This window comes from Nematolebias whitei, chromosome 15 (assembly GCF_014905685.2).
Source record: "Nematolebias whitei isolate Nwh7 chromosome 15, NemWhi1, whole genome shotgun sequence".
Lineage (NCBI taxonomy): Eukaryota > Metazoa > Chordata > Actinopteri > Cyprinodontiformes > Rivulidae > Nematolebias > Nematolebias whitei.
In genome coordinates this window covers 19,588,892-19,616,737 of record NC_056512.1, presented here as the reverse complement: position 1 = coordinate 19,616,737, position 27,846 = coordinate 19,588,892, and the positions used below count along the sequence as shown (strand labels likewise).

At 42.7% G+C, this 27,846-nt stretch overlaps 1 protein-coding gene across 1 annotated transcript in view; it reads right to left on the bottom strand.

Annotated features, from left to right (window-relative positions):
- The window catches only part of LOC119421496 (alpha-2-macroglobulin-like protein 1), a 121,543-nt gene that overhangs the window by 81,193 nt on the left and 12,504 nt on the right, over nt 1-27,846 (bottom strand). Inside the window, exons 6-28 of the mRNA XM_037688846.1 lie at nt 24,048-24,225; nt 23,656-23,740; nt 18,136-18,247; nt 17,931-18,045; nt 17,736-17,845; nt 17,124-17,279; nt 16,425-16,661; nt 16,143-16,206; nt 13,357-13,502; nt 13,119-13,268; nt 12,624-13,031; nt 12,038-12,113; nt 11,645-11,789; nt 11,242-11,467; nt 11,019-11,145; nt 9,736-9,857; nt 8,733-8,784; nt 7,285-7,368; nt 7,011-7,187; nt 5,295-5,376; nt 3,037-3,193; nt 1,279-1,353; nt 1,044-1,209 (exon numbers count right to left, since the gene is read on the bottom strand). Coding sequence (XP_037544774.1) covers nt 1,044-1,209; nt 1,279-1,353; nt 3,037-3,193; nt 5,295-5,376; nt 7,011-7,187; nt 7,285-7,368; nt 8,733-8,784; nt 9,736-9,857; nt 11,019-11,145; nt 11,242-11,467; nt 11,645-11,789; nt 12,038-12,113; nt 12,624-13,031; nt 13,119-13,268; nt 13,357-13,502; nt 16,143-16,206; nt 16,425-16,661; nt 17,124-17,279; nt 17,736-17,845; nt 17,931-18,045; nt 18,136-18,247; nt 23,656-23,740; nt 24,048-24,225 — 3,250 coding nt within the window. The remainder of the gene's footprint in view (nt 1-1,043; nt 1,210-1,278; nt 1,354-3,036; nt 3,194-5,294; nt 5,377-7,010; nt 7,188-7,284; nt 7,369-8,732; nt 8,785-9,735; nt 9,858-11,018; nt 11,146-11,241; nt 11,468-11,644; nt 11,790-12,037; nt 12,114-12,623; nt 13,032-13,118; nt 13,269-13,356; nt 13,503-16,142; nt 16,207-16,424; nt 16,662-17,123; nt 17,280-17,735; nt 17,846-17,930; nt 18,046-18,135; nt 18,248-23,655; nt 23,741-24,047; nt 24,226-27,846) is intronic.

Genomic DNA, 27,846 nt, shown 5'->3' with positions numbered 1-27,846 from the left:
AACCAGAAGACTGATGGAAGAATGTTTTGTGGACGGATGAGACCAAAGTAGAACTTATTGGTTTAAATAAAAAGAGTTATATTTGGAGAAATGAAAACTCTGCATTCCTGCAGAAGAACCTTATCCCAGCTGTGAAACATGGTGGAGGTAGTATCATGGTTTGAACCTGTTCTGCTGCATCTGGGTCAGGACAGCTTGCCATCTTTGATGGAAAGATTAATTCTGAATTATATCTGAGAACTCTAAAGGAACATGTTAGAACATCTGTCCATGAACTGAATCTAAGAGAAGGTGGGTCATGCAGCGACACAACGAGCCTCAGAACACGTGGTTCTACCAAAGAATGGCTCAAGAAGAATAAAGTTCATGTTTTGGAAGGGCCTGAGTCCTGACCTTAATCCAATCCAGATGTTGTGGAAGGACCTGAAGCAGCAGTTAATGTGAGGAAACCACCAACATCCAGAGATGAAGCTGTTCTGTAGAGGAATGGGCTCAAAGTCCTCCAAGCCGTGTGCAGGACTGATCAACAGTTACTGGAAAAGTTTAGTTGACATTATTGCTGGGGGGGGGGGGGGGTCGCACCAGATGCTGACAGTAGAAGTTCATACTTTTACCACTCAAATATTTAATATTGGATAATTTTCCTCAATAAATTAATGACCAAGTATATTTGTCATTTGTTTAACTGGGTTCTCTTGATCTACTTTTAGGACTTGTGTGAAAATCTGATCATACTGATGCAGAAATACAGAAAGTTAGAAAGGCTTCACAAACTTAAGTACCACTATATGCATGTCTCAATGAATGCTGCTTCAACTTCAGGCATAATATCAAATGTCGTGAATTTTGGAACCAAACAAATTCATAATATTCATGTCACAAGAAGATCAACTAGAACTTTGTTTCACTCCTGCAACAGCTCACATTGCTCTAACAGCAGTTTAAGTGTTTCCCTGAAACTGGACCAAGGAACCCTTGGACATATCAGCATTATTTTCCCCTCAGTGAAATGATGCTTTGCAGCTTCGTTTTCATGCTCGTACCCTTGGTGATGGCCTTCTGGTTCAGCTGCGTGATGAGTTTCTTCCTCATCTCCTGGTCTCCAGCCAGACTGTAGGTGTAGGACAGCAGGGCTGTGGTGTATAGGTTGTCCAGCCCTTGGTCCACAACAGCCTTCAGACACTTCAGGCAGTTCTGCACCACAGGGTCCTGATACAAAAACACAATGAGGCTGCATGCCCGAGTTCCTATAGGGAAGGAGGGTGTCATTCAACTTACTGAGGGGCTTCCGTCCAGCTCCAACATAGCAGCAGCGACGTACGCCGTCAGAGACACATCATCAGAGACTCCTCCCTGGTCAAAACAGCACCGGGTCAAACCCACAGCTACTCTTCACACACCATTTTACTCTGCCATTAAAAATCCTGGAGTTTTATTCATGCAAACTAAAAGAAGGTGTTTAAAACTGGATTCATCCGTTTGGGTGAAAATAATAGAGAATATAAGTCCAGCTCTCCGGATTTGTTCTTGCCTAAATTATAGACCAACACTTAATGGTTCAATTCCATCAATGCATATTTAATGTTTGTGTAATCGTCTGAATACCAGTGATGGTACTGGTGAAAGATCCAAAGTCTGACCCATTTCCATCAAACAGATTCCAATCAGCCATTTGATTTGTGAGGCACGTTCTTCCTCCCACTGAGCAGAGGAGGTCAATCAGAAGGCAGAGCCCCACATCATTACAGGAACACAAAGCATATCTGTGTGTGTGCACGCGAGTGTGAACATGTGGGTGGATTTTATTTAAGCTAGAAAAATACGTAATTAGATGTCCATCTGACTGATTAACCTTTGGAGGCAATCCAAGTCAAGATGGCTGCCACAGATAATCAACATCAGCCGCCCATAATTCAGTCAGTATTACAGATATTTAATATTTCATGAGGTAGTAGCTGAGAGTCCTGTGATGGACTAGTTATCAGTCCAGGGTGTGCCCCGCCTCTCGCACAGTGATAGTTGAACATGGGCACCAGTGACCCGATAAGAAGCGGGTAAAGGATGGATGGATCAACGTGTGGCATGGAGGCTGCACAGCTGCAGAAAGAAAAGCTTTGCAGAGAGTGGTGAAGGCTGCACAGAAGACTGTTGAGTCAGTCTCCCCACCAACAGACATCTACACCTCCAGAAGCAGGAAGAGGGCCACCTGCATCATGAAGGACCCCACTCACCCAGCACACACTTTTTGCCCCACTCCCCTCAGGAAAGAGGTTGAGGAGCATTAAGTGTAGAACCACTAGACTGAGGAACAGCTTCTACCCTGAAGCTGTTAGACTCTCGTGATTTTTCACAGTGATTATCCTGGTTAGAGATTCATGTTGCTGCTGATCGTTTCATGTTGCTGTGTTCATGCGTGCTCATCTGCTCACACAGACTCATGCTCGTGCTGCTGTTCGACGTATTGTTTTTATGCTATTGGTAATTAGTGTATTTTTAGCTGATTTTTTTTTTTAGTTCATATCTTAGACGTTATCGTTTTTCTTTTATATTTTATCGTTTGATTTAACTGGGACCGTGTACATAATTTTATTGGTGCGAACGACAAAGAATCTGACCGACTTTTCCCCAACTCTTAAAAATTGGTGCATTTTGCAGAAAAAGCAAGAACTGCTCAGGATTTCAGGATGATCCAGATGTTAAAATGTAGCTAAAAAGCCAAGAATCTGAAAAAGGGCTTAGCTTTACAAAATCAGACTCAATCCTTAATTTGATGTGATGCTCACAAATATGACACAATCAGGCTATTAATCTATTCATCTAGTTTATAGAGTAAGCAGAATTTCTGGTGGTGAATATTCAGTTCTGCAAATCTCTTGAGTCGTAGAAATCCTGGTTGAGTTTAATTCTTGGCTCCATTGTGTGTGAAGGTTGTCTGCACAGTTAAAATTCATTCTGCTCAAATGAATCCGTTTACATCCCTACTCGCACTGAGCTAACCCGGGTCTCAGACTGTCATGAAGTGTTAAACATTGATACCTTCATGGAGCTATGGAAGAGTTTTCCAACAGATGCGATGCAGCCGTCTGTCCTCTGAAGCCGAGACAACCAGGACCTGGCATCTTTAACTTGCTGGGGGTCCACATAGATGTATGCACTCGCACCACTGAAGGACTTCATCACAAAAGCAGTCAGCCTGGAAGGACACACACACACACTTGGTTAAAAAACAAAGCATGTGAGCCAGCGCTGTGAGCCCATAATTAACAGAGAGGGGTCAGTTATGAAACGGCTTTGTGCGAGACAGGAGACCAGATGGACGTCAAGAGCTTAAATGGGTCTAACTGAACCACTTCATCGAACCAGCAGCACCACCGCTGAGCGCACAGGGGGCCATCCTGAAAAATATGCTACCCCTCCTTCAGCCCGACAGTCTTTGTTATTAATTGTTTTATCATGTATCAATGTGGTACCAAAAACTGACGTCAGAATCCTGGATGTTTGTTGAGTTTTGATGATTTATCTGTAGAGTGGTTCTCCAGGATTCTTTGTTTTTGTAATATATAGTGACCTTCTTATATCTGGGGTGTTTGAATGAGATAAGATTCTTTATTTTTACGCTTTGTGGAAAAAAAAAAAAAAAAAAAAAAAAACTGACCAGGAAACTCCCGATCACAGGGGTGGGGGGTTAAAGTCCTTTCTCAAGAGCTCAACATGAAGCAAATGAGGGTGGAGGTAGGTGTGTGTGCTTCACATTTCCCACCCAACTTTGTTATATTAGTCAGGTGAACAGTCGGCCTTTTGCTTACCTTCTCCAACCTCTGCACCACCACTCCCCTACAGACTGATCTGAAGAAATTAGTCTTTTCTTCCATCCATCCATCTTCCATTTGTTCTGAAGTCAGGTCATGGGGCAGCAGCTTGAACAGGGAGGTCCAGACTTCTTTCCACAGCCACCTCTTCCAGCTCTTCTGGGAGGACCCCTAGGCATTCCCAAGCCAACCGGGGGGGGGGGGATGCCCAGGGAGAATCCTTAGCAGACGCCCGATCCACCTCAACTGGCTCCTCTCGATGTAGAGGAGCAGCGGTTCTACTCAGTCTTTCCCAGATAACTGAACTTCTCACCCTGTCCCTAAGGGAGAGTCCAGCTACCCTGAGGAGGAAACTCATTTCAACCACCTGTATCCATGATCTCATTCAGTCACTACCCAGAGCTCAACCATAGGTGAGGGTAGGAACGTAGACAGACCAGTAAACAGAGAGCTTTGCCTTACAGCTCAGCTCCCTCTTCACCACAACGGACCGGTACAGAGTCTGCAACACTGCAGACGCTGCACCAATCCATCCGTCCATCTCATGTTCCATTCTTCCCTCACTCATGAACAAAACCCCGAGATACTTGAACGCCTCCACTTGAGGCAGAACCTCACCCAGCAATTCAAGAGCAATCCACCCATTTACGACTGAGGGCAAACAGTTCCACTGAGAGCTGGAGATCACGGCACGATGGCCAACAGGACCACATCATCTGCAAGGAGCAAAGATGGAATCATGAGGTCACCGAACTGGACTCCCTCAGTCCTCTGGTGGCACCAAGAAATTCTGTCCATGAGTTATGAACAGAGTTGGTGACAACTGGCAGCACTGGCATAGACCAACTCCCACCCTGAAGGGGTCCAACTTACTACCAGCAATGTGAACCAAACTCTTGCGCCGCTTGTATAGGGATTGAACAGGAGGGTGAAGGAAGCCTTTATGGAAAATGAGAAACCATCTCTCAAATTTCAGCTTTCAAAAGCATCTAATGCAACTTTAAGCCCGATACTACACATTTTCACTCCTATCGGAATTTCATCCATGTGACCAGAGTGGCCCATCTGTGATCCGACTAACCAAGACCCTAATGAACCCCTATTGTGAGGAGTGATAGGGCAATCTGCACATGTACTGTATCTAGCTTACCTTAGATTTATAACTCAAACCCCACACTCTGTTCTTTGAACTGAGAAAGCTCCTCAGATGAGAAGTGAAGCATCTTCTGTTACAAACAAAGTCCAGTTTTTGTCTTGAACTTTTTTGAATTTCAGTTCAAGTTTGTTCAACTCAGAACAGTCTGGTAAACAAAATAACTCAGTCCAACAGGAGTGTGTGGAATCCTTTTGATGTCAATAAAAGACCTTGATGGTGAATAATACAGAACAAAAACTCTAGTCCATCTTGTGTCTGTTTCAAGAGAATTTGATTGCTTTCCTTACTAACATTTGTCATCTCAACTCCATTTTGTTCATGTTACTGACCAGGTGTTTCCATACTCGTCACCGTTCCCAAAAGCGCTGTAAGAACCGTCTGTGTGCTTGTAGTTGAGCTCCCTCTGATATCCTACATCAAACATGGAGAAAACACAACAAGGGTTTTTATTCACATGTAGAACACAAATGTTGTATTTCTGCTTTGAAAAACAGGCACAGTCAGCTCTCCAAGCTCTGAGATCTAAACTGGGTCTGCTGGGCGTTTGGTATAAAGCCTGAGAAATTTATCAGTAGGAACGATATTTTAGGCCGATGTAGACGTTTGGCGACCTATCGGTATCAATGATAATTCTCCCATTATGCACCGATAAAAACACTTTTCACCCCTAAAATGCTGGAACCAGATGTAATTGTACAATGTATCCAGCAGAGGGCGCATGAAGACTCAAGTCGTGACTCTTCACTTAAGTTTCACTTTCACATTCAGCACAGACGAAGCAGGAAGCAATACTGTGTAGCATATTTTGCTGAACAGAGCATGGAAAGTTTAAAATAAACTGATCTGTAAAATAAATAAATCCTTTCAGTCCTCCAGCCCACTTGGCTTACTAACTTGAGAGGCACATATGACAACAGTTGGATAACCTAGCATAAGCTATTGTTTTGTAAAACTTTAACCAGAACAATAATTTAACGTAGAGTTAAATATACATCAGTGTTAGTAACATTGTTGTCCTCAATGAACTGTATCGTTTGAAATACTTATCTACGAAGAAAAATAAACTCTGCTGCGGTCAATGCTAATTAGACCTTCACCATAAGGGACTATTTAAAACAATGAACAGAGAAGGATGTTTGTTTACATTTATGCAACACTTGATAACTTTATGGTGAATAGAAAATGTGAACCCATGTTAGGAAGGCTTTTTATAACTAGTGCACCACTTGTAAACTACTGTGGGACTACATATACCGTGGATCTGATTAGCTTAGCTTCATGGTTGCCAACAGCTGCACTAAATAAACAAGCCCCGCTTCACTTGCCGTTTTCTTAGATTCAGCAATTATATCAGTTATCTGAGCCCCTCCCCCAATGTCGGTATTGATGATAGCCAAATCTTCCATATCGGTCAGGCTCTGGTTTGGAACAACATGTATACTGGTTTTTCTGATTCAACTCTCAGACCAGACTGTTGTCATGAGACAACCTCAACCTGCAGGAGGGAGAAAAAAAATGAACCATTCTGTGCACAAAAAAACAAAAAAAACAAAACAAACAATAAACACTCTTTTCCAACAGAAAATGTAGCACAGATTGTGCATTTAGCGATTCAGGAAAGCTCCAATAATATTGATGGTCAGGAAATCCTACTGCCTGTAAATGACTGCTACTACCACACTGAATTGTTGGTCATTAGCAGTTGAACTGACTGCACAGTTCATTAAAATTCATTTATTGAGATGAGATATTTTGCCAACGGACAGGTAAAGTTGCAAGCCTGACCGTTAACCTTTAATGGGCCACATCAGGGGTCTGCTGCAACCTGTGGCCCTATAGTCCCTTGTCTGCAGCTCTTTGAAGCTTTGACCAAAACTAGTCATTTCATAATGCGTTTTTAATGACTGCATCATTGCTTCAAATTGTCCCATCACTGACAGAAATATGAAGTGGTAAATGGTGCAGCTTTGTGTCAAATCTAATTTGTTGTCTTTCCCTGACAAAGTGCTGAGGAAGCCGTTTCCATTGGTTTCTATAGCGCTCACCGCTCTCCAGGAAGCCCTTTGCCTTAGCCAAAATGGCCAGAGTCAGCTGACCGGAGCTGTTCAGGTAGTTGAGGATAAAGATGTTTGGTGCGAACAGCAGCATGTTTTGTTCGCCGCAGCCGTACGGCATCGCCAGGAGCTTGTCCAGATTCTGCATGGCACGGCCCATCAGGTCACCTGCAGAGGTGGGAAGGGAAACAAGCTCAGACCGGCTGGACGTTCGATCCAACGAGTGTAAGAGAAGAGACAGGAGAGACGGCGTGGCGTCACCAACCCAGGACAGAGACTGTCGCTCTGGCTGAGCCGTTAACGAACATCTCCGGCAGAATCAGAGAAATATTCTTCTCCACTGATCCCTCTGGGGAAAAGAGAAAACAAAAGACGATGCGAGATCTTGAATGATCTGGTACATGAGGATAATGCTCAGCTACTACCACAACAAGTTTTAGCACAATATTTGTACAGATGGCCGAGTTATAACCTCCTTTTGTGTTAAGTCAATTAGCTGTGGCGGCCATCTTCAATGGTGATGACTCAAAGTTAATCAGTTTTACATGCTCTTAACAACTTTCACCAACGTCTGTCCAGTGGTTCTTGAGATAATCTGCTAACAGACAGGGTTGATGTTACCAATCAGTGTCAAAGTTTTAATCTTGCACAATGCATAGCGAGTGGATTACGTGTTGGGGTGATGCTCAGCTACTACCATGCCAGTGTTTGGCTTAGCATCTGTAAAATTGGATGAATTGCAGCCATTGTTTGCTCAGCTGTGGTGGCCATCTTGAATGGGATCAAAGTTAATCAGTTTGAGATGCACAGCCAATGATTTATTTTTACCCATCTAGTGGGTCATGAAATATTTTAATAAAGTTACTGATAAACAAGACAGATAGACACATGTAAGTCAGTGCCTTCACCATTAGTGATAACCATAAATCAAAGGTTTGTTGACTACTAATGAGCGTACTTGTGAACAAAAAAAAAATAAAAAAAATAAAAGCACATTCTGTAATTATACTGTTTGAAATAAACACTTGTTTAACTGTTGAAAACATCTGAAGAAAAATACGCCAACGTTCAGTGCTGTGTTGGAACCAAATAAAAATGGTTACAACAACATTAAAGTTAAAGCAAACGTAAAATGAAATCAAGTGAGCAGCTTAGAAGGGACAGCTGTCGCCGAGTGGTTAGAGAGGTCATCTTCCGATGGGAGAGTTGGGGGTTCGATTCAACCAGCAGTCACATGCTGAAGTGTCCCTGGGCAAGACACTGAACCCCTCATTGCCTCTGATGCGTCCCAGTGTATGAATGTGATAAAGCTCTGATCATTGTTTGTAGAGATCTAGTAGAGTGCTGTATGAATGGTTTACAGGTTAATAGATGTTTAGCATGGCTGAGGATGCTAACTGCCCATGAATCATGCGTTTGAGTCGACAGTTCTTTTCTCTCCCAGAGAGGGCTGAATGAGGATCCTGCATGCGCAGCTGGCAGTCCAAGGACACCGGCCTGCCTGAGGAGAGAGCTGATAAGCATATAAATAATTCTCGCACGCTGCCCGGTGCAGATTCTCATGACTGGGCTCCATGCATGTCGAACTTTTATACATGTGTGTAACCTGTTGTGAAAGTCTGCCCTTGCAAGTAAAACCAGTTAATCTTGTGTCCTCGAATGTGGCTTCTTCTAGTAAGCAAGACATTTGTATGCAACACTGTCATCACTCACTTGCAGGACACAGCAGAGCGTTGTAGCTGTCCATCTGGGGGGTTCCTTCAGCCTTCAGGAGACAGTTGTGTTAGCAAATCATACAAACGCACAACAAATGCTGTCCTGGTGCAGAACAAACTGAACAGAAGCAAGTACCAAGCATTCCTTCAAGTAGCACACACCACCTGCTGCCTTTCATGCCAGAGTTTCAGGCCAAGATTATTTCATGACAAGATTTAATATGAAAGTTTTAATAACGTAACGCACAATCGCAAACAATATCACAAGATCTTACACAACCTGGTTGAGCTCAATGTTTGTGTTGTAAACGACTCTGCTACTACCACATAAAATCTAAGTTCAATATCTGTAACATTAACTAATTTTTGTGTTGACCAAGAACAGTTAGCTGTGGCAGCCATCTTGATTGATGTCATGTCAGCCAGTGGTAAAAATCCAATGATTGATTCATGAGTTTCTTTAAAATGTGCAGTGATTTATGAAATATTTTGCTAACAGACAACATGAGTTGACTCCAATTAGTTAATGTTAAAACTTTAAACTTGCACTTTTACTTAGCACTCATAAAATGTGTTTGGGAGCAGTCTCTGCTACTACCACAGCAACATTAAACATCTATAAAACTGACTCAGTTAAAGCCGTTTTGTGTTTTCTATGATCAGTTGGCTGAGACAGCCATCTTGAATTGACTCCAAAAGTTAACAAGTTGTAGATGTACATCCTATGATTCATTCCTGAGAGTTTCATCAAAATCCATTGAACGGTTAAAAAAAAAAAAAAAAAAAAAAAAAAAAAAAAAAGTTATCGTTTCCACCTTTGGAACCACTTTAACATAATGGATTAAAACAAATTACTCAAAAATATTCTTCCATTTAGATTATCAGTTTATCGTATTTTTTTTTTTTTACAATATATTTTGACTACTCTTAAAATGATCATTATTACAAGTTAATTTTAAACGAGCTAACAGTCGTTGTGCTGTTGTGTGACCTTCACTGACCTCCACCAGCAGGGTGCTGATCACGGTGTCCTTGCGGCCCACATCCGGGACGATTGCCACCTTATTGCCACACAGCTCTGAAGACTCCAGGGCCTCGGCGCTGACATTCAGGCTCACATCACCTGTGCACATACACACACACACACACACACACACTCTGATTCTGAGGATGAGATGTATCCATTAGCATCCATCGCAGTCTGTGTGCACAACAGAAGGATGACTTCATCCCTCTCCCTGTTCCTCCTCCTGTTTAATCACCAGCCTTATTTCAACCATTTCCCACCCCCTCCTCTATTCCTTCACAACCTACAGTCATACACACAGAGGACAAGCACAGATCAGCCGCTGAGGGAGGTGTGACTGAACATTTTGTCAGAGTTACTCCCTGACTTGTTGGCACAAGTGATTGTCACTCCTCTGAGAGAGAGTTAGAGGATCACAGTTCTGACTTCAGAGCCTCATCTCCGTCATCCCAGCTGATGGCGCTGATTGAAATCCTCCGCTTTCAGGCCAGCCAGGCAGCGCTGCAACAACTTGCACCCAGCTTCACTTTGTATGGCGCACACTACTATTGTCTGCACACACTGCAAGAAATAATTAGCCTGATCACAGCCTCCTTTCTCTTGGAACATACAAGACTGTCTACAAGTATATGTACACACACACACTGTATGTGGTTGAAGTTTCTTGCACCAAGATGCCACAACACACCAAAATGAAAGACTGTACCTCACTTATGTCTCAAGTTATCATGCTCACAACATGCACAGACAGAGATAGAAGGGTACTTCCAATTCCTCCTCTTCGCTCCTTGATGGGCGACAAGCTGCAAAGTTGCCTTTTGTCTCAACTCCATCTTTTGATTCTAAACCCAAATGTTTTCAGTCGACAACAAAAAAAGGAATTGGCCTCGCTGTTCTAATTGTTTTTCAAAAAGGGGAGTGTAAATTAATTAAAATGAAAGTGCCAACAGTAAAGGTCAGGGTTTAATCTAGTTCCCATTAATCCCAGACCAATGTTGTACTGAACGCAGTTTTTCCACATGAAACACAAACTAACTTGTTTAGGCTTTGTCAAGCCACACTGAAGGAGGAAAACACTTCTTTGAGGTCTACCCCTCTGGTTAAATTAGCTGTTCACAACATTTGCATACTTTAACTGGAGAATGCCAAGGTTAGTTCTACTTTATGGGTTGGAAAGTGAAAAGTTGAGAACCTTTCAATGAACACCCTGAAGGTTTTCAATAAAAAAAGGAAACCGAATTAGCCGTCTAATCCTACCTAGAGCCGTAGGAGTTACAATCCATGAGAAGGTACTGGTCTCCTCCCCACACACACAAGCACTGTACACGCAGCCATCGCAGGCTTTAAATGTGTACTGGTCAGACTCCGCTAGAGTTGCATTCACCTGAGAACATGAACAAACAAAAAAAAAGACGCTCATTCAAATGTTTGGACAAGTTTTGTCATCTGAATTAAAAGAAGCTACAGGTGTAATATTTACCGTAATGCACTGGGAAAGATAACTGAAGACAGTGGCCTTGAGTGTGAACTCCTCCCCTCTGATGACAGAGTAGGGCAAGGTGAGACTGACAAAGAAGGGCTGGAAGGCAGTCAGGTCGGCATTTGGCGCCACTCCGAAGCCCACAGAGGAGACGCAGAATGCTCCAGCTGCCCACTTAGTGATTGTGTCAGGGACCGTCTTCTGCAGGTCCACAGAGCCGTTTTCTCTGCAAGTGTGGACACGTAGACAGACCGAGTGAAAACTGGACAAGATACTGATTGTGTTTTTGGCATTTTGATGGTGTGAAAGCATCCACCCACTACTCGGTGTCCAATATTTGGTAATGGTTATTACTTAATTTGACCACTTCTAACTGAATATTTTAACTGAATATTTTAGTTACCCGACAGGGATCAGATCCCAGATCCAGGTCTCTGGGAAGTATGTTCTGACGGTCTCTTTATTCTGTGTACTTCCAGGTGGTGCAGGTGCTGCAGGTGCAGGTGCATTCTGCGGCATTGCAAAGCCGTTCATTGGTTGTGCAAAATCTGAAAAAATAAAAAATATAAAAAAAAAGGAGCTCATTTTACATCAGTTTTTTGACAGATACCATTCAGAAAAGTATTTATGGTTTCTTTGGGCATTCTGATATGATTCCCAACAAACACTGAACCAAGTTCCAGGTCACTACCAAAACGCTCTAGAGCCTTTTTTGCCCGAGTATTTTAAATGCAAATTTAGTGTAACAGCATCTACCAAGGATCACCAAGAATGAACAGTAACATAAAAAACGTACTCTTCTCAAACCTGAGCCAGGAGCATTCATAAGGTTTCCTCACATTAGAGTTTGTCACAATTTTGACTCCAATATTCTAGAAATGGGGGGGGGGGGGGGGGGGGAAAGGAAAAAAAAAATTATAGATTTAGTCTCATATAATTACACAAGTGACAAAAAAAAACAACTCAACTTGAAAATGGGAGCTCAATTGAGGCTCAAAATGCCCAAAATTACAACATAACAAATATAAAAGAAAACAGAATTTAAGGACAAAAAGTTCTACTAAATAAGTTCAAACTTTACAGTATAAGAGTTAAAGTCTAAATGAAGTGATATAGGAGAGGTGACAGAAAAAAAATGTAATGAGTGAAGACAATAGTGTTTTTGGCAAAATTGAGAAAAACAGACTGGAGGAAATAAAAATAGAAAGATGAAAATGCAAACTAGAGTAACCTAAAACTGATGAAAAGTATCGATGAGCACCCTGCCAAGGCAAGTGACCTAGGGGAAACACTGGAATGATCTATTTGAGCACATTTTGGCCAAAATTGACAATCCTGTGCAGGTTTATATCCGCCCTGAAACTGGAAAATAAATGTTTTACTTTAAAGATTCTGTAGACGTCTTCTTGATATGATGATGGGAAGAAAGGTGAGCGCTTTCGTCTTGATGGAGCCCCTGGTGTAGGCTCTGGCGTCAGCATTGGTGTTGGCCCCGACGTTGTCACTGGTGTTTGCTCTGGCGTCAGCATTGGTGTTGGCCCCGACGTTGTCACTGGTGTTTGCTCTGGCATCGTCATTGGTGTTGGCCCCGACGTCGTCACTGGTGTTTGCTCTGGCATAGTCATTGGCGTTGGCCCTGATGTTGGCATTGGTGTTGGCTCTGGCCCAGCTGCAGCTGGAACTTCAAACCTAGGGAATGGCCATGGCCTGGGAAAGCAAGGGAATGCCTCAGAGTCTTCCACCTCATAAGGGAATCCTGATAACTTCTGCACAGGCAGCTGGCTGTACACCTGTGTTACAAATACAAAAATAAAAATTAACAAAAAACTAATGTTTTTAACTCAAAACCATGTCAAAGCATTGTTAAAGACCCGCACATAGTCAACAGTGATCTCCTCCTCGGGTTTCAGCAGCAGGACGCTCTGGTCAATGGCTCTGACAGAACATAGGGACTTGCGGTGAGCCTTCAGGGTCAGTGTAGTTTGCTCTCCTGGAAGCTCCTGGGGGGCAGAAAACTTCAGGGATACCTGCACAGAAGACACCAAAGTACTGAGTTGGATCAGACAAAAGATGTCGATTTGGATGCAGTTTTCACGTATTTTCATGTTTTTCTACCTGGTTATTGAGGCAGAGCTGAACAGGGAAGTCCTGGCTGTCAGCCACTATCTCTCCACTTGGCATCACAGTATAAACCACCATCTGAGCAAATGGTGCGAGGTTTATCACTTGACTAAGAGTTATGCTGAACTGTCCTTTGTTGACTGGGGGAGAAAACATTAAAAAAAAAAAGGTCAAGAAATGGATGATAGGAAAGAAACTCATTGCTTCAAATATATTGTTGCCCTAAATCTTAAAACTTTGAGTTTTTCAAAAGGCAAATATTAGAGAACATTCACTTACTATGCTAATACAACTAAATACTAGCAAAAATGCTGAGCAGAGCCATCAAACCAATTAGCTGCAGGAACTTGTTATTATTATATATATATTTTTTTAAATTTTTTTATTGGTTTATTAAAATTTTTAACATGCAAACAAAAAAAAAGAACACACCGAACAATAAGCCCCTCCATCCCTCCCTTATCAGATCAGTCACACACACACACAACATGTAAAGAGCTGCCAGGTGTCCCAAGAATTTTTAACAGAACCCTTGCAGAACCCATAGCAACGGGCCCCCCAATCTCATACTCATTGAGCAACTCCCACAGTGTACCCCAAGGAGCACAGTCAAATGCCTTCTTTAAAGTTCACAAAACACATGTAGACTGGATGGGCAAACTCCCATGACCCCTTGAGGACCCTAGTGAGGGTAAAGAGCTGATCCAGTGTTCCGCCACCAGGACGGAACCCACATTGTTCCTCCTGGATCTGAAGTTCGACCAACGATCAGACTCTCTTCTCCAGTACCTGAATAGACCTTACCAGGGAGGCTATGGAGAGTGATGCCCCTATAATTTGAGCAGACCCTCCGGTCCTCCTTTTTGAAGAGGGGAACCACAATCCCATTCTGCCAATCCAGTGGCACTGCCCCACTGATGTCCACACAATATTACAAAGCCGTGTCAATCAAGACAGCCCTACAACATCCTGAGCCTTAAGAAAATCAGGGTGAATCTCATCCACCCCCAGAGCCCTGCTGCCATGGAGCTTTGCAACTACCTCGGCAACTACAGCCACAGTTATGAACACAGACCAACCCCAAAGTCCCCTGACTTAGCTTCCTCCATGGAAGATGTGTCAGTGGGATTGAGAAGATCTGAGAAGTACACTTTCCACCTCCCGATGACATCACAGGTTGAGGTCAACAGCACCCCACCTTCACTGAACACAGTGAAGATGGTAAAGTAGTAAATAACTGCTTTCCCCAACTCAGCCGCAAGATCGTTTGCCAGAATCTTCTTGGAGCCAACAGAGAGTCTCTATCCAAGGCCTCTCCGAACTCCTCCCACATCCGAGCTTTTGCCTAAGCAACAGCCAAGGATGCGGACCGCTTGGCCCTCCGGTACTCCTCAGCTGTCTCTGGAGTCTCACCAGCAAACAAGGGTTAATAAGGACTTCAACTTGACAGCCTCCCTAACCCAGGGTGTCCACCACAAAATTCGAGGATGGCCACCACGAGAAGCACAGACAACCTTTTGGCCACAGCTCAAGGCAGCCACTTCCAACAAGCGAGGTGTGGAACATGTCCCACTCAAACTCGATTTCTCCTGCCTCAGATGTGATGCAGTTAAAGATCTCCCGGAGGCGTGAGTTGAAAATTATTCTAATGAGTTTTTCTGCCAGACATTCCCAGCAAACCCTCACTACATGTTTACATCTACTGGGTCTGTCTGATACCTTCCCCAGCCCATTTGATCCAACTCGCTACCAGGTGGTGATCAGTTGACAGCTCAGCTCCTCTCTTCACTCGAGTATCCAAAACAGCCGCAAATCAGATGTCATTACTATAAAGTCTATCATCAATCTATGATATAGGGAGTCTTAGTGCCAAGTGCACTTATGGGCACTTTTATGTTTGAACATGGTATTTATGATTGACAAATTATGACTAGCGCAGAAGTCCAACAACAGAACACCGCTCAAGTTCAGATCATAGAGGCCGTTCCTCCCAATCACACCCCTCCAGGTCACACAGTCTCTACCCACGTGGGCATTAAAGTCACCTAGCAGAATAAAGGAGTCCCCAGCTGGCGCACCTTCAGCACGTCCACCAAGGACTCCAAGAAGATCCCATACTATGAACTGATATTTGGGGCATAGACACAAACAGTCGTCAGAGCCCCTCCCCACACACAAAGCTGCAGGGAATCCAACCTCTCATCTACAGTAGAAAACTCCAACACACAGGCACCAAGTTGGGGAGCTAAAAGTAGACTCACCAGCTCAGCGCATTTAATCATGGACAACTCCAGAGTGGAATAAGGTCCAGCTCCTCTCAAGGAGATTAGTTCCAGAGACCATCCTATGTGTCAAGTTGGGTCGAACGATATTAGTCGGTGCCTCAAATTCACGCACAAGCTCAGGCTCCTTCACCGCCAGATAGGTCGCATTCCATGTCTCAAGAGCCAGCTTTGGTAAGCCTGGGTCAGAGCATCAAGGCCCCTGCCTTTGGCCACTGCCCATAATGTCATGCACCTGACTTATGGCCTGTCCTGCAAGTGGTGTGACCATAGGAAAGGCAAACCCGTGTTACTCATTCTGGCTGATCCTGACTGGACCCTTTGGGTAAAGACCCAGTCAGTCACCAGACACTTGCAGACAAGCCCCTTCCCCAGGTCTGGCTCCAGGGAGGGGCCCCAGTAACCCACATCCAGGCAAGGGACACAGATTTCCTTGTATATTTCTGTCTTTGACTAAGTTTATTCTTCATCATTCTAAACAAACAATTTGTTCCATACCATCTCCTGCTGTAACAGCCACTGGAACACTATCATGACGCACAATCACTCCTTTGGCCAGTACCTACAAAAGCAGGGATTACAAGCAAATCTTTTTATTGATGCATGAACAAATCTACAATTCAACTCGTTTTGTACAAGAGACCAAGTGAAATGTAAGGCTTGATTTTTACTGTGCTAAACACATTTAGAGGCCAAGTATAGATCACCTTCTCAAATTAACAGATGTGTGGAAACGGATATAAACCCATGACCAAAAAAAAATAAAAAAATCCCACATACCAGGTAAAAGAAGTCGAGTGTCGTCCGTTTATCGGTCAGCTCGTTCTTCTGGATGATGTACTGAACTTTCAAAGTTGCATTTTTGTCACAAGGTAACCCGCCATCGACCCGCTTGAGCTCCAAAAAACTATTGCTTTTGGAGTAAAAAGGGGACACATACTGGTAGGCCGTCCCATAGACTGGTCTTCTTAAGTTGGGCACAAAAGGTTCAGTTTCTGTTCTTTCTGTAGTTGAAGCCTGTTTAAAAATGAGGTCAAAGGTCAAATCTCTGATGAAATTGAGCTCCTATTCTCAACCATAAACCAATAAAATCCTTTATTAGAATAAAGGCCACTGTGGACATAGTTCCACGTGTTAAATATATTTGTGTTTCCATGTCTACTGAACTTCTGAGGTTCATTTGATGTCAATTTTGTCATCTACAGAACCAAGAAGGTTCTGCAGATTGACAGATAAACAAAGCAAACCAGCTACATAGCAACATGGACTCATTTATAGTGGTACACTGACCGAGTAGAAAGACTATGCCCCAAGTATGGGAGGTTTAAGCTTGGCTGATCCAAAGTCTGGTCCCAGACAAAGCATGATCTAATTTAGTTGGTGCAAATGGAAACCGTGTAAACTGGGTCCAATGGCCAGTTAGCAATTTTTCCTGAAATGTTTCTGCAAACAAAAGAACTGCCACACATGCCAACTAACCCGCAGAGACACGGAGGCCGTCCAGAAGGTGGTGTCCAGAGAAAACAGAACAATGCCTTTCAGGTCTGTGGTGACTGTTAGCTTCTTAGCATTTTCAACAAACAAGTAGACCACCTGATTAGAAATAGGTTTGTTGTCTGGACCAACCACTTTGATCTGCAAAACAGGAAATAAAGGAAATATTTCAATGCATTTACAACAAGCTGCTCAGTTCTCACCATTCACATTATGCTGCTTTATTATACAGGCCAGACGGCAAATCTAAAAAGATTATGGAGTCGATTCCATTGACGTAAAAAAATAAAAATAAATTAAGACATTCATACTGGCTGAAAAACAAAAGGATCTTGTATGTCAGCCATCGGCTGACCCGTTTGCTAAAGATTGGCACTGGCATTTGCCACAGGAAACTCATTAGTCAGCCTCTACTTTGAATAATTAACAGCTTAGTCTATGATGCTGGTTTAGTGAGCCAAAACTGACTAATGGACTCTGCCTTATTAATTCTGTAGATATTCTAATACACAGATTAGCTGGTAGGTCTTGAAGGCAAATCGTATGGACTCCACCAAGGTTCATGGAAACAAAACAGGCATTCATTATGCTGATTACCTTTCCTTCATATGGAATGCCAGGCTTGTATGATGAAGGCACGTCTTCAAAGGAGATGGTCATCATCTCACTGGTGATACTGACAGTCCCTGTGCCTTTAAGAGTCACCCCTATTTGGGAGTAAATATACAGATTATAGCTGATCAGTGCTGCTAATAATTGAATATAAAATGTTCAAAGTCTTTGTCAACCTACCTGTGCCAAATTCCTCCAACTCAGCATTTATCTCCAAACTGTCAGAGTAACCATATGAGTTGAGGGAAAATGTGCCCAAATTCACAGTTTCTGTAACACATCCACTTTTATCTGTCTACAAGAGGATGAGATATATAATTTCAAAATATGCTGTTAATCAAAAACAATTACAGGAAGTGACAACTTTGCAAAAATAAAAACTTACCGTCTGTGTATAGCTTTCGCACAAATTGTTTCCTGGGATTTCTAGAAACCCGAAGGCTTGTCTGCAAATCTCTGCATTTATGCTACCAAGGACTGGTTTTCCATATGTGTACCTGAATGAAAAGGCACATGAAAAAGGAGATGTTTTTTGAATTTCACCTATTGTTCCGAGTAGGGGTGGGCGAGATGGCTCAAATAATAGTGATATTTCAGAGCATTCTGGCGATAATTTCATGATAAAAATTATTTTTTTTTTTTTTTAAAAAGCCCCTCCCAGAAATCATAGTTGTAATCTCTTGTAAATGAATCTTCGAGGCTCAATGTGATTTATCTGTTTAAAGGTTGAATGAATAGTTATGCATTTGACAAAATAAACTTAACATGTTGCTTTGCAGATTTCTATAAAAACTAAAAAAAAAAAATTTTTTTAAACACAAGGGTTAATTTTACTGAAATTAAATAAAGTATTCAGTCTCAAAGTATAAAAAAATAAATAATGATCCTCCTGTAATTTGGATTGAAAAAGTCTGCACAACATATAGATCAACAAAATCCACCACAAATATAATTTAAAAAAATAAATAAATTAATTAAAAAAAATAAAATAAAAAAATAAATAAAATGCAGGTGAAGTTTCCCAAAATAGCTGAATAAAATGAAGCTTAAGATCTGTTGAGCATAAATTTAACCTACAACAAAATGTATGTTGCCTTAAATGAGCGATAACTTCCAAAACTTGAGAAGGCGTCTTCAGCCGACCCTGAAGCTTGTGGTGTTTCAGCCTCCTCTACTGCAGGAATGATTCATTTCTTTGACTTCTGTCTATCATCCAATTCTGTTTTTGGTCCATGAACTGTGGAACGAAGACAGACCTGCGCGTATTTGTACCGGCAGTTTAGAGCGAGGGAGACGCAGCCAAGAGCTGCGCCTGCACCGGCAGCTCAGAGCCGGGGAGGGAGAGACAGTTGAGCCGTCTGTACCTGCAGTTTAGATCTGGATGGAGGAACGCAGCTGAGCCACGCATCGTTTTAAGCTTTTTAGGTAGCTAGTATTGGGCGCAACTAATTAGTGTTACGCTAGTACCAACAGGTGGAGGGGGGGTGCGCAGTTTGTTTTGGTTGTTCAGTGCACCACGTTCTGTTAATGGGGCGGGGCGCTTGACGCATTACGTCATGAAATTAGCATATCATGATGTCATTCATTTGCCCGGGGAAGCTTTTTTTAACCACGATATATGGCCCAACCTTAGTTCCAAGTATCACAACCAGTGCTTAATTTGAGCCGGGCCTGCCGGAACAGGACCTGGGAACTCTTGACAGGGTGCATTCCGGTAACCGTTTGCTAGGATCCGGCTTGGATCTAGTAACTCAGGAATACTAATAAGTTATGAACAAATATGCCTGCATGGAACGAATAAAACTTCTATCCAATATGTACATTGAAAATAATTACATAAAAAAAATTTTAAACATTTGATCTACCCCTTCAAGTGAAACACTCCCGCATCTACCCTTCAAAGAATTCTCCGCCCCTAAAGGAGTGGTGCGGGTGAGTGCCAAGCAGGAGCTCAGGCAGCAGCCTGGATGTTCACATGTGGAGTCTGACAACAACGAGCAGGGACAGAGGCGGGCTCGATTCAGAGGCGGACTTACTTGACGATTACGTCAAGTGAGAGAGAGTGAGTGAGTGAGAGAGTGAGTGAGTATGATGGATGCTCGACAGAAGTGGAATATTAACAAATGTAGGTAAACTTTGATGTTTAACAACCCGTTAAAATACACTAAAATGCAGTAAATCGCATCTACTTTATTCAAAATTTTCTGGAGGAGAACCTCCAAACCCCACCCCCACTATCATCGGCCTACCCGGAGCAGCAACATGGGTTAGCCTTCCTACAGGGCAACCACCTGCTGGAGGGGCCATAAAAAAAAAAAGTCAGGTGCATGACGCCATGGGCAGTGGCCTTGCCGCTCTGACCCTGGCTTACCAAAGCTGGCTCTTGGGAAATGGAACATAACCTCTCTGGTGGTGAAGGAGCCTGTGCTTATGTGCAAGGTTGAGAGGAACCAAATAAGATAGTTGGGCTCACCTTGATGCACGGCATGGGCTCTGGAAATAATCTCCTTGAAAGGGGATGGATCTTATTCTACTATAGAGTTGCCCATGGTGAGAGGCGCTGAGTTGGTGTGAGTCTACTTATAGTCTCCTGACTGGTGCCTGTGTGTTGGAGTTTTCCCACTGTAGATGAGGGTGGCTTCCATGTGCTTTCAGGTGAGAGGACAGGCTCTGAACTGCCATTTGGTAAATGGGCACAAAAACAGTCGCAGTATCCAGCCTTCTTGGATTTGTTTGTGGGGGTGCTAGAAGGTGCGTCAGCTGGGGACTCTGCTGGTGGACTTAAATGCCCACGTGGGTAATGACAGTGTGACCTGGAAGGGGGGGGGGGGGGGGGAAGACAGCCTCTGATCTGAACCCGAGCAGTGTTCTGTTGTTGGACTTCTGTACTAGTCGTAGTTTGTCCATCACAAACATTGTTCAAACATAAGTGTCCATAAGTGCACTTGGCACCAGGACGCCCTAAGCCGTAGATCGATGATTCACTTTGTAGTCGTTTCATCTGATTTGCAGCCATTTGTTTTGTACACTCTGGTGAAGAGGGGAACTAAGCTGGGTGGAGAGGAGCTGAGCTGTCAACTGATCACCACCTGGTAGGGAGTTGGATCAGATGGCAGGGGAAGATGCCGGACAGACCCAGTAGACCCAAACGTGTAGTGAGGGTTTGCTAGGAATGCCTGGCAGAAGAACCCATCAGAGTGATCTTCAAATCACACCTCCAGGAGAGCTTTAACCAAATTCCTGGTGAGGTGGGGTACATTAAATCCAAGTGGGACATGTTCCACGCTTCAATTGTTGAGGTAGCTGCCATGAGCTGTGGCCACAAGGTTGTCGGTGCTTCTTGTAGTGGCCATCCACAAACTCTGGTGGACAGCTTGGGTTAGGGAGGCTGTCAAGCCAAAGGAGTCCCATTAGGCCTTGTTGGCTGGTAAGACTCCTAACATAGCTGAGGAGTACCGGAGGGCTAAGCGGTCCATAGCCTTGGCTATTGATGAGGCAAAAACTCAGATGTGGGAGGAGTTCGGTGAGGCATTTGATAGAGACTCTTGGTTGGCTCCAATGAGATTTTGGCAAACCTTCAGGCACCTGAGGAAGTTAAAGTGGCTCTTTTTCCACTGTGTTCAGTGAAAGTGGGGTGCCGTTGACCTCAGTGATGTTGCCGTGAGGTGGAAGGAATACTTCTCAGACCTCAATCCCACCGGCCCATCTTCCATGCAGGAAGCGGAGTCGGGGGGACTTTGTGGTTGGTCTGTCCATAACCATGGCTGAGGTCACCAAGGTGGTTAAAAAGCTTCATGGTGGCAGAGCTCCGGGAGTTGATAAGATTCACTTTGATTTCCTTAAGGTTCTGGATGTTGTGGGGCTACCTTGGTGGACACACCTTTGCAACACTGTGTGGACGTCGGGGGCAGTGCGACAGGATTGGCTGACTGGGGTGGTGGTTCCCCTCTTCAAACCAAAAAAAAAAAAAAAGAAAAGGGGGGGGACCAGAGGGTGTGTTCCAATTAGAGGCATCACTCTCCTTAGCCTCCCTGGTTAGGTCTATTCAGGGGTACTGGAGAAGAGAGTCCCATCGGTCAAATCTCAAATCCAGGAGGAACAATGAGGGTTCGGTCCTGGCCATGGAACACTGGATCAGCTCTTTACCCTCACTAGGGTCCTCAAGGGGTCATGAGAGTTTACCCATCCAGTGTACATGTGTTATGTGAACTTTGTGAAGGCTTTCGACCATGTTCCTTGAGGTAAACTGTGGGGGGTGCTCCATGAGTATGGGATTAGGGCCCCATTGCTATGGTATGTTCGGTTTCTATACAAGTGGTGCGAGAGTTTGGTTCGCATTGCCAATAGTAAAAATAGGGCATCAAGTGTGGGAGTTGGATTCTGCCAGAGCTGCCCGTTGTCAGATTCTGTTCATAACTTATGGACATAATTTCTCAGTGTAGGCAGGGGGTGGAGAGAGAGTCCAGTTTGGTGGCCTCAGGATTTTTTTTCCTCTGCCATTTGCAGATAATGTAGTTCTGGTGGCATCATTGTGCCAGGATCTTCAGCTCTCACTGGAGCAGTTTGCAACAGAGTGTGAAGTGTCTGGGATGAGAATCAGCACTTCCAAATCTGAGGACATGTTCCTCAGCCGAACAAGGGTGGATTGAGCTCTTCGGGTAGAGGATGAGGTTCTGCCTCAAGTGGAGGAGTTCAACCATCTTGGGGTTTTGTTCATGAGTGACGGAAGAATGAAGTGAGAGACTGACAGACTGATTGGTGCAACATCTGCAGTATTATAGACTCTGTGCTGGTTCGTTGTGGTGAAGAGAGAGCTGAGCTGTAAGGCAAAGCTCTCAGTTTATCGGTTGGTCTACAATACTACCCTCACCCATGGTCACAAGCTCTGGGTAGTGACCGAAAGAATAAGATCGCAAATACAGGTAGTAGAAATTAGTTTCCTCTGTAACGTAGCTGGACTCTCCTTTAGAGATCACGTGAGAAGTTCAGTTATCCAGGAGAGACTTAAGTAGCACCGCTGCTCCTCCCCATCGAGGGGAACCAGTTGAGGTAGTTTGGGCATCTGGTAAAGATGCCCCCTGGGCACCTCCCTAGGGAGGTGCTTCGGGCATGTACGACTGGGAGAAGACCCCAGGGAAGACCCAGAACACGCTGGAGAGACTGTCTCGGTTGGTCTGGGAATGCCTTGAAATCCTCCCAGAAGAGCTGGAAGAGGTGTCTGAAAAGATATGTCTGGACCTCCTTGTTCAAGCTGCTGCTCCCGTGACCAAACTTCAAAACAAGCGGAAGATAATGGATGGATGATTTGCAAAATTCATAAACCCATATTTTGTTACAATGGAGCACAATAAACCCATCATGTTTAAACAAGTTGTACAACTGTTTTGAAAAAATGAAGTAGCTGACCGCAGCACATCTTAAAGTGATTACTGTCAAAAGAAGAGGGAATGATCAACAGTGTGGAAACGCGAACGACGTGTTAAAGCAAAAGTTTTTATTTCTTTTAAAATTAGGGTAAAAAAAAAAAATTCAAACATTTGAGATGTTTACCATGTTATGCACTCTATTCAGGTTTTTATTTTTATTTTTTATTCAACTGTGTTTCTCATCAATGGACCAACTGAGGACAGACAACCAATTTCAGACACAGAACAATGTTTTGTGCCGTAGAATTTTTCATCTAAAAAGTAACATGTTCACATCAGGAAACTAGAAAACCTAAATAGAGCAACACAGTGAGAGTTTGGTTATGTTCTCTCTCCAGCATACCCTTCACTCCCACTGCAGAAATTAAACTGCCAAATTCTGCAATTAAAAAAAATTACTGAATCCAACACATTTTGCTTTTCTTGAGAACAGCAGAAACTGCATTTGAATTGTAAAATTATTAAACACGCTCACTTACTTTCCACAAATCTTCATTGTGAAATTTGTATCAAGGATGGTTATCTCACTGGGCAGGTAAACGTTCACCTCATATTTGGGTAAAACTGTAATAATAAAAAACAGAATCAAGTCTTCTAGCAGCAAAGTACCACACTGCAGCTTGAAATTAGAGTTCAATTCATATATACACTGTATAGCGCCAACTCGCAACAGAAGTCATCTCAGGGCACTGCACAGAAACATTCATATACTGTATATAAAAATTAAGTTATTATTTAACTGAAGAGCAGACTGCTTTGAAGTTTAACTCCATCGCAGAACTCTCATCTTGAGCATGCAAGAAGTTTCAGTTATCGTAAATACAGTATGATGCAACTTTGTTTTCCTTGTAATGGTGTAACTGCTTCTCACCATACTCCTTGATCTCGAAGTTGTGGGATATCACTTTTCCTTCGTCCGTCACAGCGTTGATCACATATATTCCTTGTGGTGCCTCAGTAATAGTTGGATGGGAAAAGTCAAGGATAACCATGTCCTCTGTATCATTGCCGACATTGGACCACTGGGCAATGCGATTGGAATTTGGATCCTGCGCACAGTAACAATTTACATTTGCTCAAACATTTTTACAGAAGTGAAGGAAGTTGATAACTGCCGCCGTGTTCAACAATGTGAATGAAGGTATAATGGGAGGATACAGGCTACTCAACTTTTTGAGTAGGAGACCAACGGCTTAGAGTAGGAGGCTGGATTCATTTCAAACAAATGTTCGTTGCTGTGAAAATGTTGGTGAACGCAGACTAAACACTGACCACTGATGAAAACATCTTACCAGCATCACAGCCGAAAGAGTTCAGTCATTTATTCATTTGACCTCAAGTCTCATCGAGTCATGAGGACTCATTTTCAAGAAAAACCTGGTTTGGGAGCAGATGATGGGTTTAAGGGCCTTGCTCAAGGGCTCAGAGTGAGGCAAATGAGTGGAGGCAGGTGTGGGCGTTTCACCTTTCCGACACGCATTTTGATGTTTGTCTGGGGAGTTGAACCAGTGACCTTCCGATCATATGCTCACCTTCTATAACCTCTGTGCACCCACCACTCCCCTAAAAATCATTATCAGCAGCAGCTGTCAATGTTCTAGATCAAGATAACACTTTCAAGAATATAATACATTTCACATTTATCTTTATTCATCTTGCAGTCCCAGCTGAATTCATAGACCTCAAACTTCACTTAGTCTTCTGCAACTACAGACAAGACTGCGTACTCATCTCCTCACGCAGACTCATGTTCGTGCTGCTGTTCGGCGTAGTTTTGCACTGTTCGTGTTTAGCGTATTTCTTAGTTTATATCTTAGATTCTTATTACAATTTATATTTTTGCCATCGTTGGATGCAACTGGGACCCTGTGTACACAATTTCGTTCCTCCTCATGTACTGCATGTGATGTGAATGATAAAACCAACTTGAAGATCATGAAATCTGATCATCAAAAGCATCACATTGTGTACATTTAAATAAGACTGCTTTAACCCTTTATGACTATTCATGTTCCTCATTGAGGAAACCAACCACCTTATTTAACTGCTTAAAAATACTATACGACTCCCCCCACCACCACCACAATAAACTAGCCAATCTTTTAGAGCAGTCTGTCTGAAATATCTTGCAGAATAATGCAGTAGAGAACAGTAACCAAGATCATCTGGTTGATAAATGTAGACTTCTATGCAAACTTTACTCGATAAAACTGCTCCACTGAAAAAGTAATCAGGAGATTAGCTCCTTTGTTCAGTTCTGTGTTACATACTTTAACAGGCATCTTGAAAGCTGGAAAGAAAACTGCGCTACACTAACGTTGAGGAATTTTATTTATCTTGGGGCGATGGCCTGCTAACTTATAAAAAAGCTCTGTAAAGCTCGAACTATATATTATTCATCTTTGATTAGAATAAAAATAACCCCAGGTTACTTTTCAGTACCATAGCTAGTCTAATAAAAAAAAAAATAAAAAAAAAAACCACATCTGTTGAACTTCGCATACCTACAACTATAAGCAGTGATTAGTTCACGAGATTCTTTAATAAAAAATTTCAATTAGGGAGAAATTTCAAAACATCCTTCCTACCATTGCCTCTGGTTCCCTGTTGGATGGGGGGAAAAAAAAAAAAGTATAAATTTCACACTAGAATCTAATTTGTTTGCATTGTTTTTGTCCTGTTGAGCTTTCTGAATTGTCAGAAATAGCTTCATCCAAACCATCCACATGTCTGCTAGACCCCCATCCCAACCAGACTATTTAAAGAGACATTTCCCTTAATATCCATATTTTGGAACTGCTTAACTCGTCTCCAATGAATGGTTACGTACCACAGCACTTTAAATTTGCTGGAATTAAACTTGTACTTAAACTGGACTCAGGAATCCTGGCCAATTATATACCCATTTGTAATCCAACTTTCATCTAAAAAAAAAAATATTCTAGAGAAAAATTGTTGCAGGTCAGTTGTGTGAATATCTGCAAAGAAATAACCTGAGGAGTTTCAGTCAGGGTTTAGAGCTCATCATAGCACAGGAACAGCACTGTTGAAAGTAACTAAATGATATTCTCACGGCCTTCGACAATGGATTTGTGTCTACACTGGTCCCGTTAGACCTCAGTGCTGCATTTGATACAGTTGATCACAATATTTTACTACAGAGGCTTGAATATGATATTGGGATTACAGGAACAGCTCTAAAGAGATCAAAGTTGAATTGTTTAAAAAAAAAAAAAAAAGGGGGGGGGGCAGATAAGATTTTGTCTTCTTTCTGCTGCCTTTCATTTTAAATCTTGTATTTTTTTATATACACTTTATGGAATCGGGTTTTTTTTTTTTTTTTTAATGAATAAACTTTATACCATACCAAATTTGTTTAAAATCGTATTATCCAAGATTCCAATTTGTAAATAAAAATAATCTTCCTACTCAAAGTTAGTCATGGAGTTCTTCAGTGTTCAGTGCTTGGACCAATGCTCTTTACCTTATATTTCCATTAGATAAGTTAAACAGCAAGGGATAAATTTATCGTTATGCTGATGATAGTTATATTTGTCCATGAAACCCAATGAATAAAAATCAGCTACTTGGACTACAAGCATGTCTTAAAGACACAAAAACCTGGATGACCCTTAAATTTTCTGCTTTTAAACTCGGACAAGACTGGTTTGGATTTGTGGACCCGAGCATCTTAGGAATACATTTTTCAGTCTCTCCCTCCTTGGATGGCATTAATCCATCTTCAAGTTCTAATGTTAAAAATCTTGGTGTCATTTTTGATCAGGACATGTCTTTTATCCCCCACATTAAAAAAAAAAAGTTACTAGAACCTTCTTCCACCTGCGTAATATCACTAAAATTAGCAACATCCTACCTAAAAATGATGCAGAAAAACTAGTTAATGCATTTGTCACATCTAGACTGGACTATTGCAATGTTTGTTATCTGGGTTGGGACTTCTTTAAAAGTCTTCAGTTAATTAAAAAATGTTGCTGCCAGTCTTAATGGGAGTTCGTGGGAGAGATCATATCTCCCTAGTTTTAGCTTCTCTCCATTGGCTCCCTGTCAAATCCAGAATAGAATTCAAAATCTTACTTCTAACCAACAAAGCTCTCAACAACCTACGTAGCTCCATCGTATATTAAAGATCTTATTGTGCCATATTTTCCTAACCAGAGCACTTCGCTCTCAGACTGCAGGTTTACTTGTGGTTCCTAGAGTTTCCAAAAGCAGAATTGGAGGAACATCTTTCAGTTATCAGGCTCCTCTCTTGTGGAACCAACTTCCAGTTTCTGTCCGTGAGGCTGACACTTTGTCCAGTTTTAAGACTAGGCTCAAGACTTTCCTTTTTGATAAATCCTATAGTTAAAAAGGTCAGTGGTTAATCTGACCCGGATCAAGATCTGGAAACTCATTTTGACCACGTCTGTTCCGGCAACTCTTTGTTCGGATCCGGCAGCTCCACACCTAAAAGTTCAAAGTCATGGCGCATTTTTATTTTGATATTAAAATAAAACAAAAAGGAGACATTGCCCTCAGCCCGGCAGACCCAGTCTGGATATTCTAGCTGTAGCACATGCGGCAAACCAGCTACACGCTCCTTCGAGGAGCAGGAGAGGAGCCTCTAGGCTGGAGGGGGGGGGTTGAGGACAGATCAGATAGCGCACAGC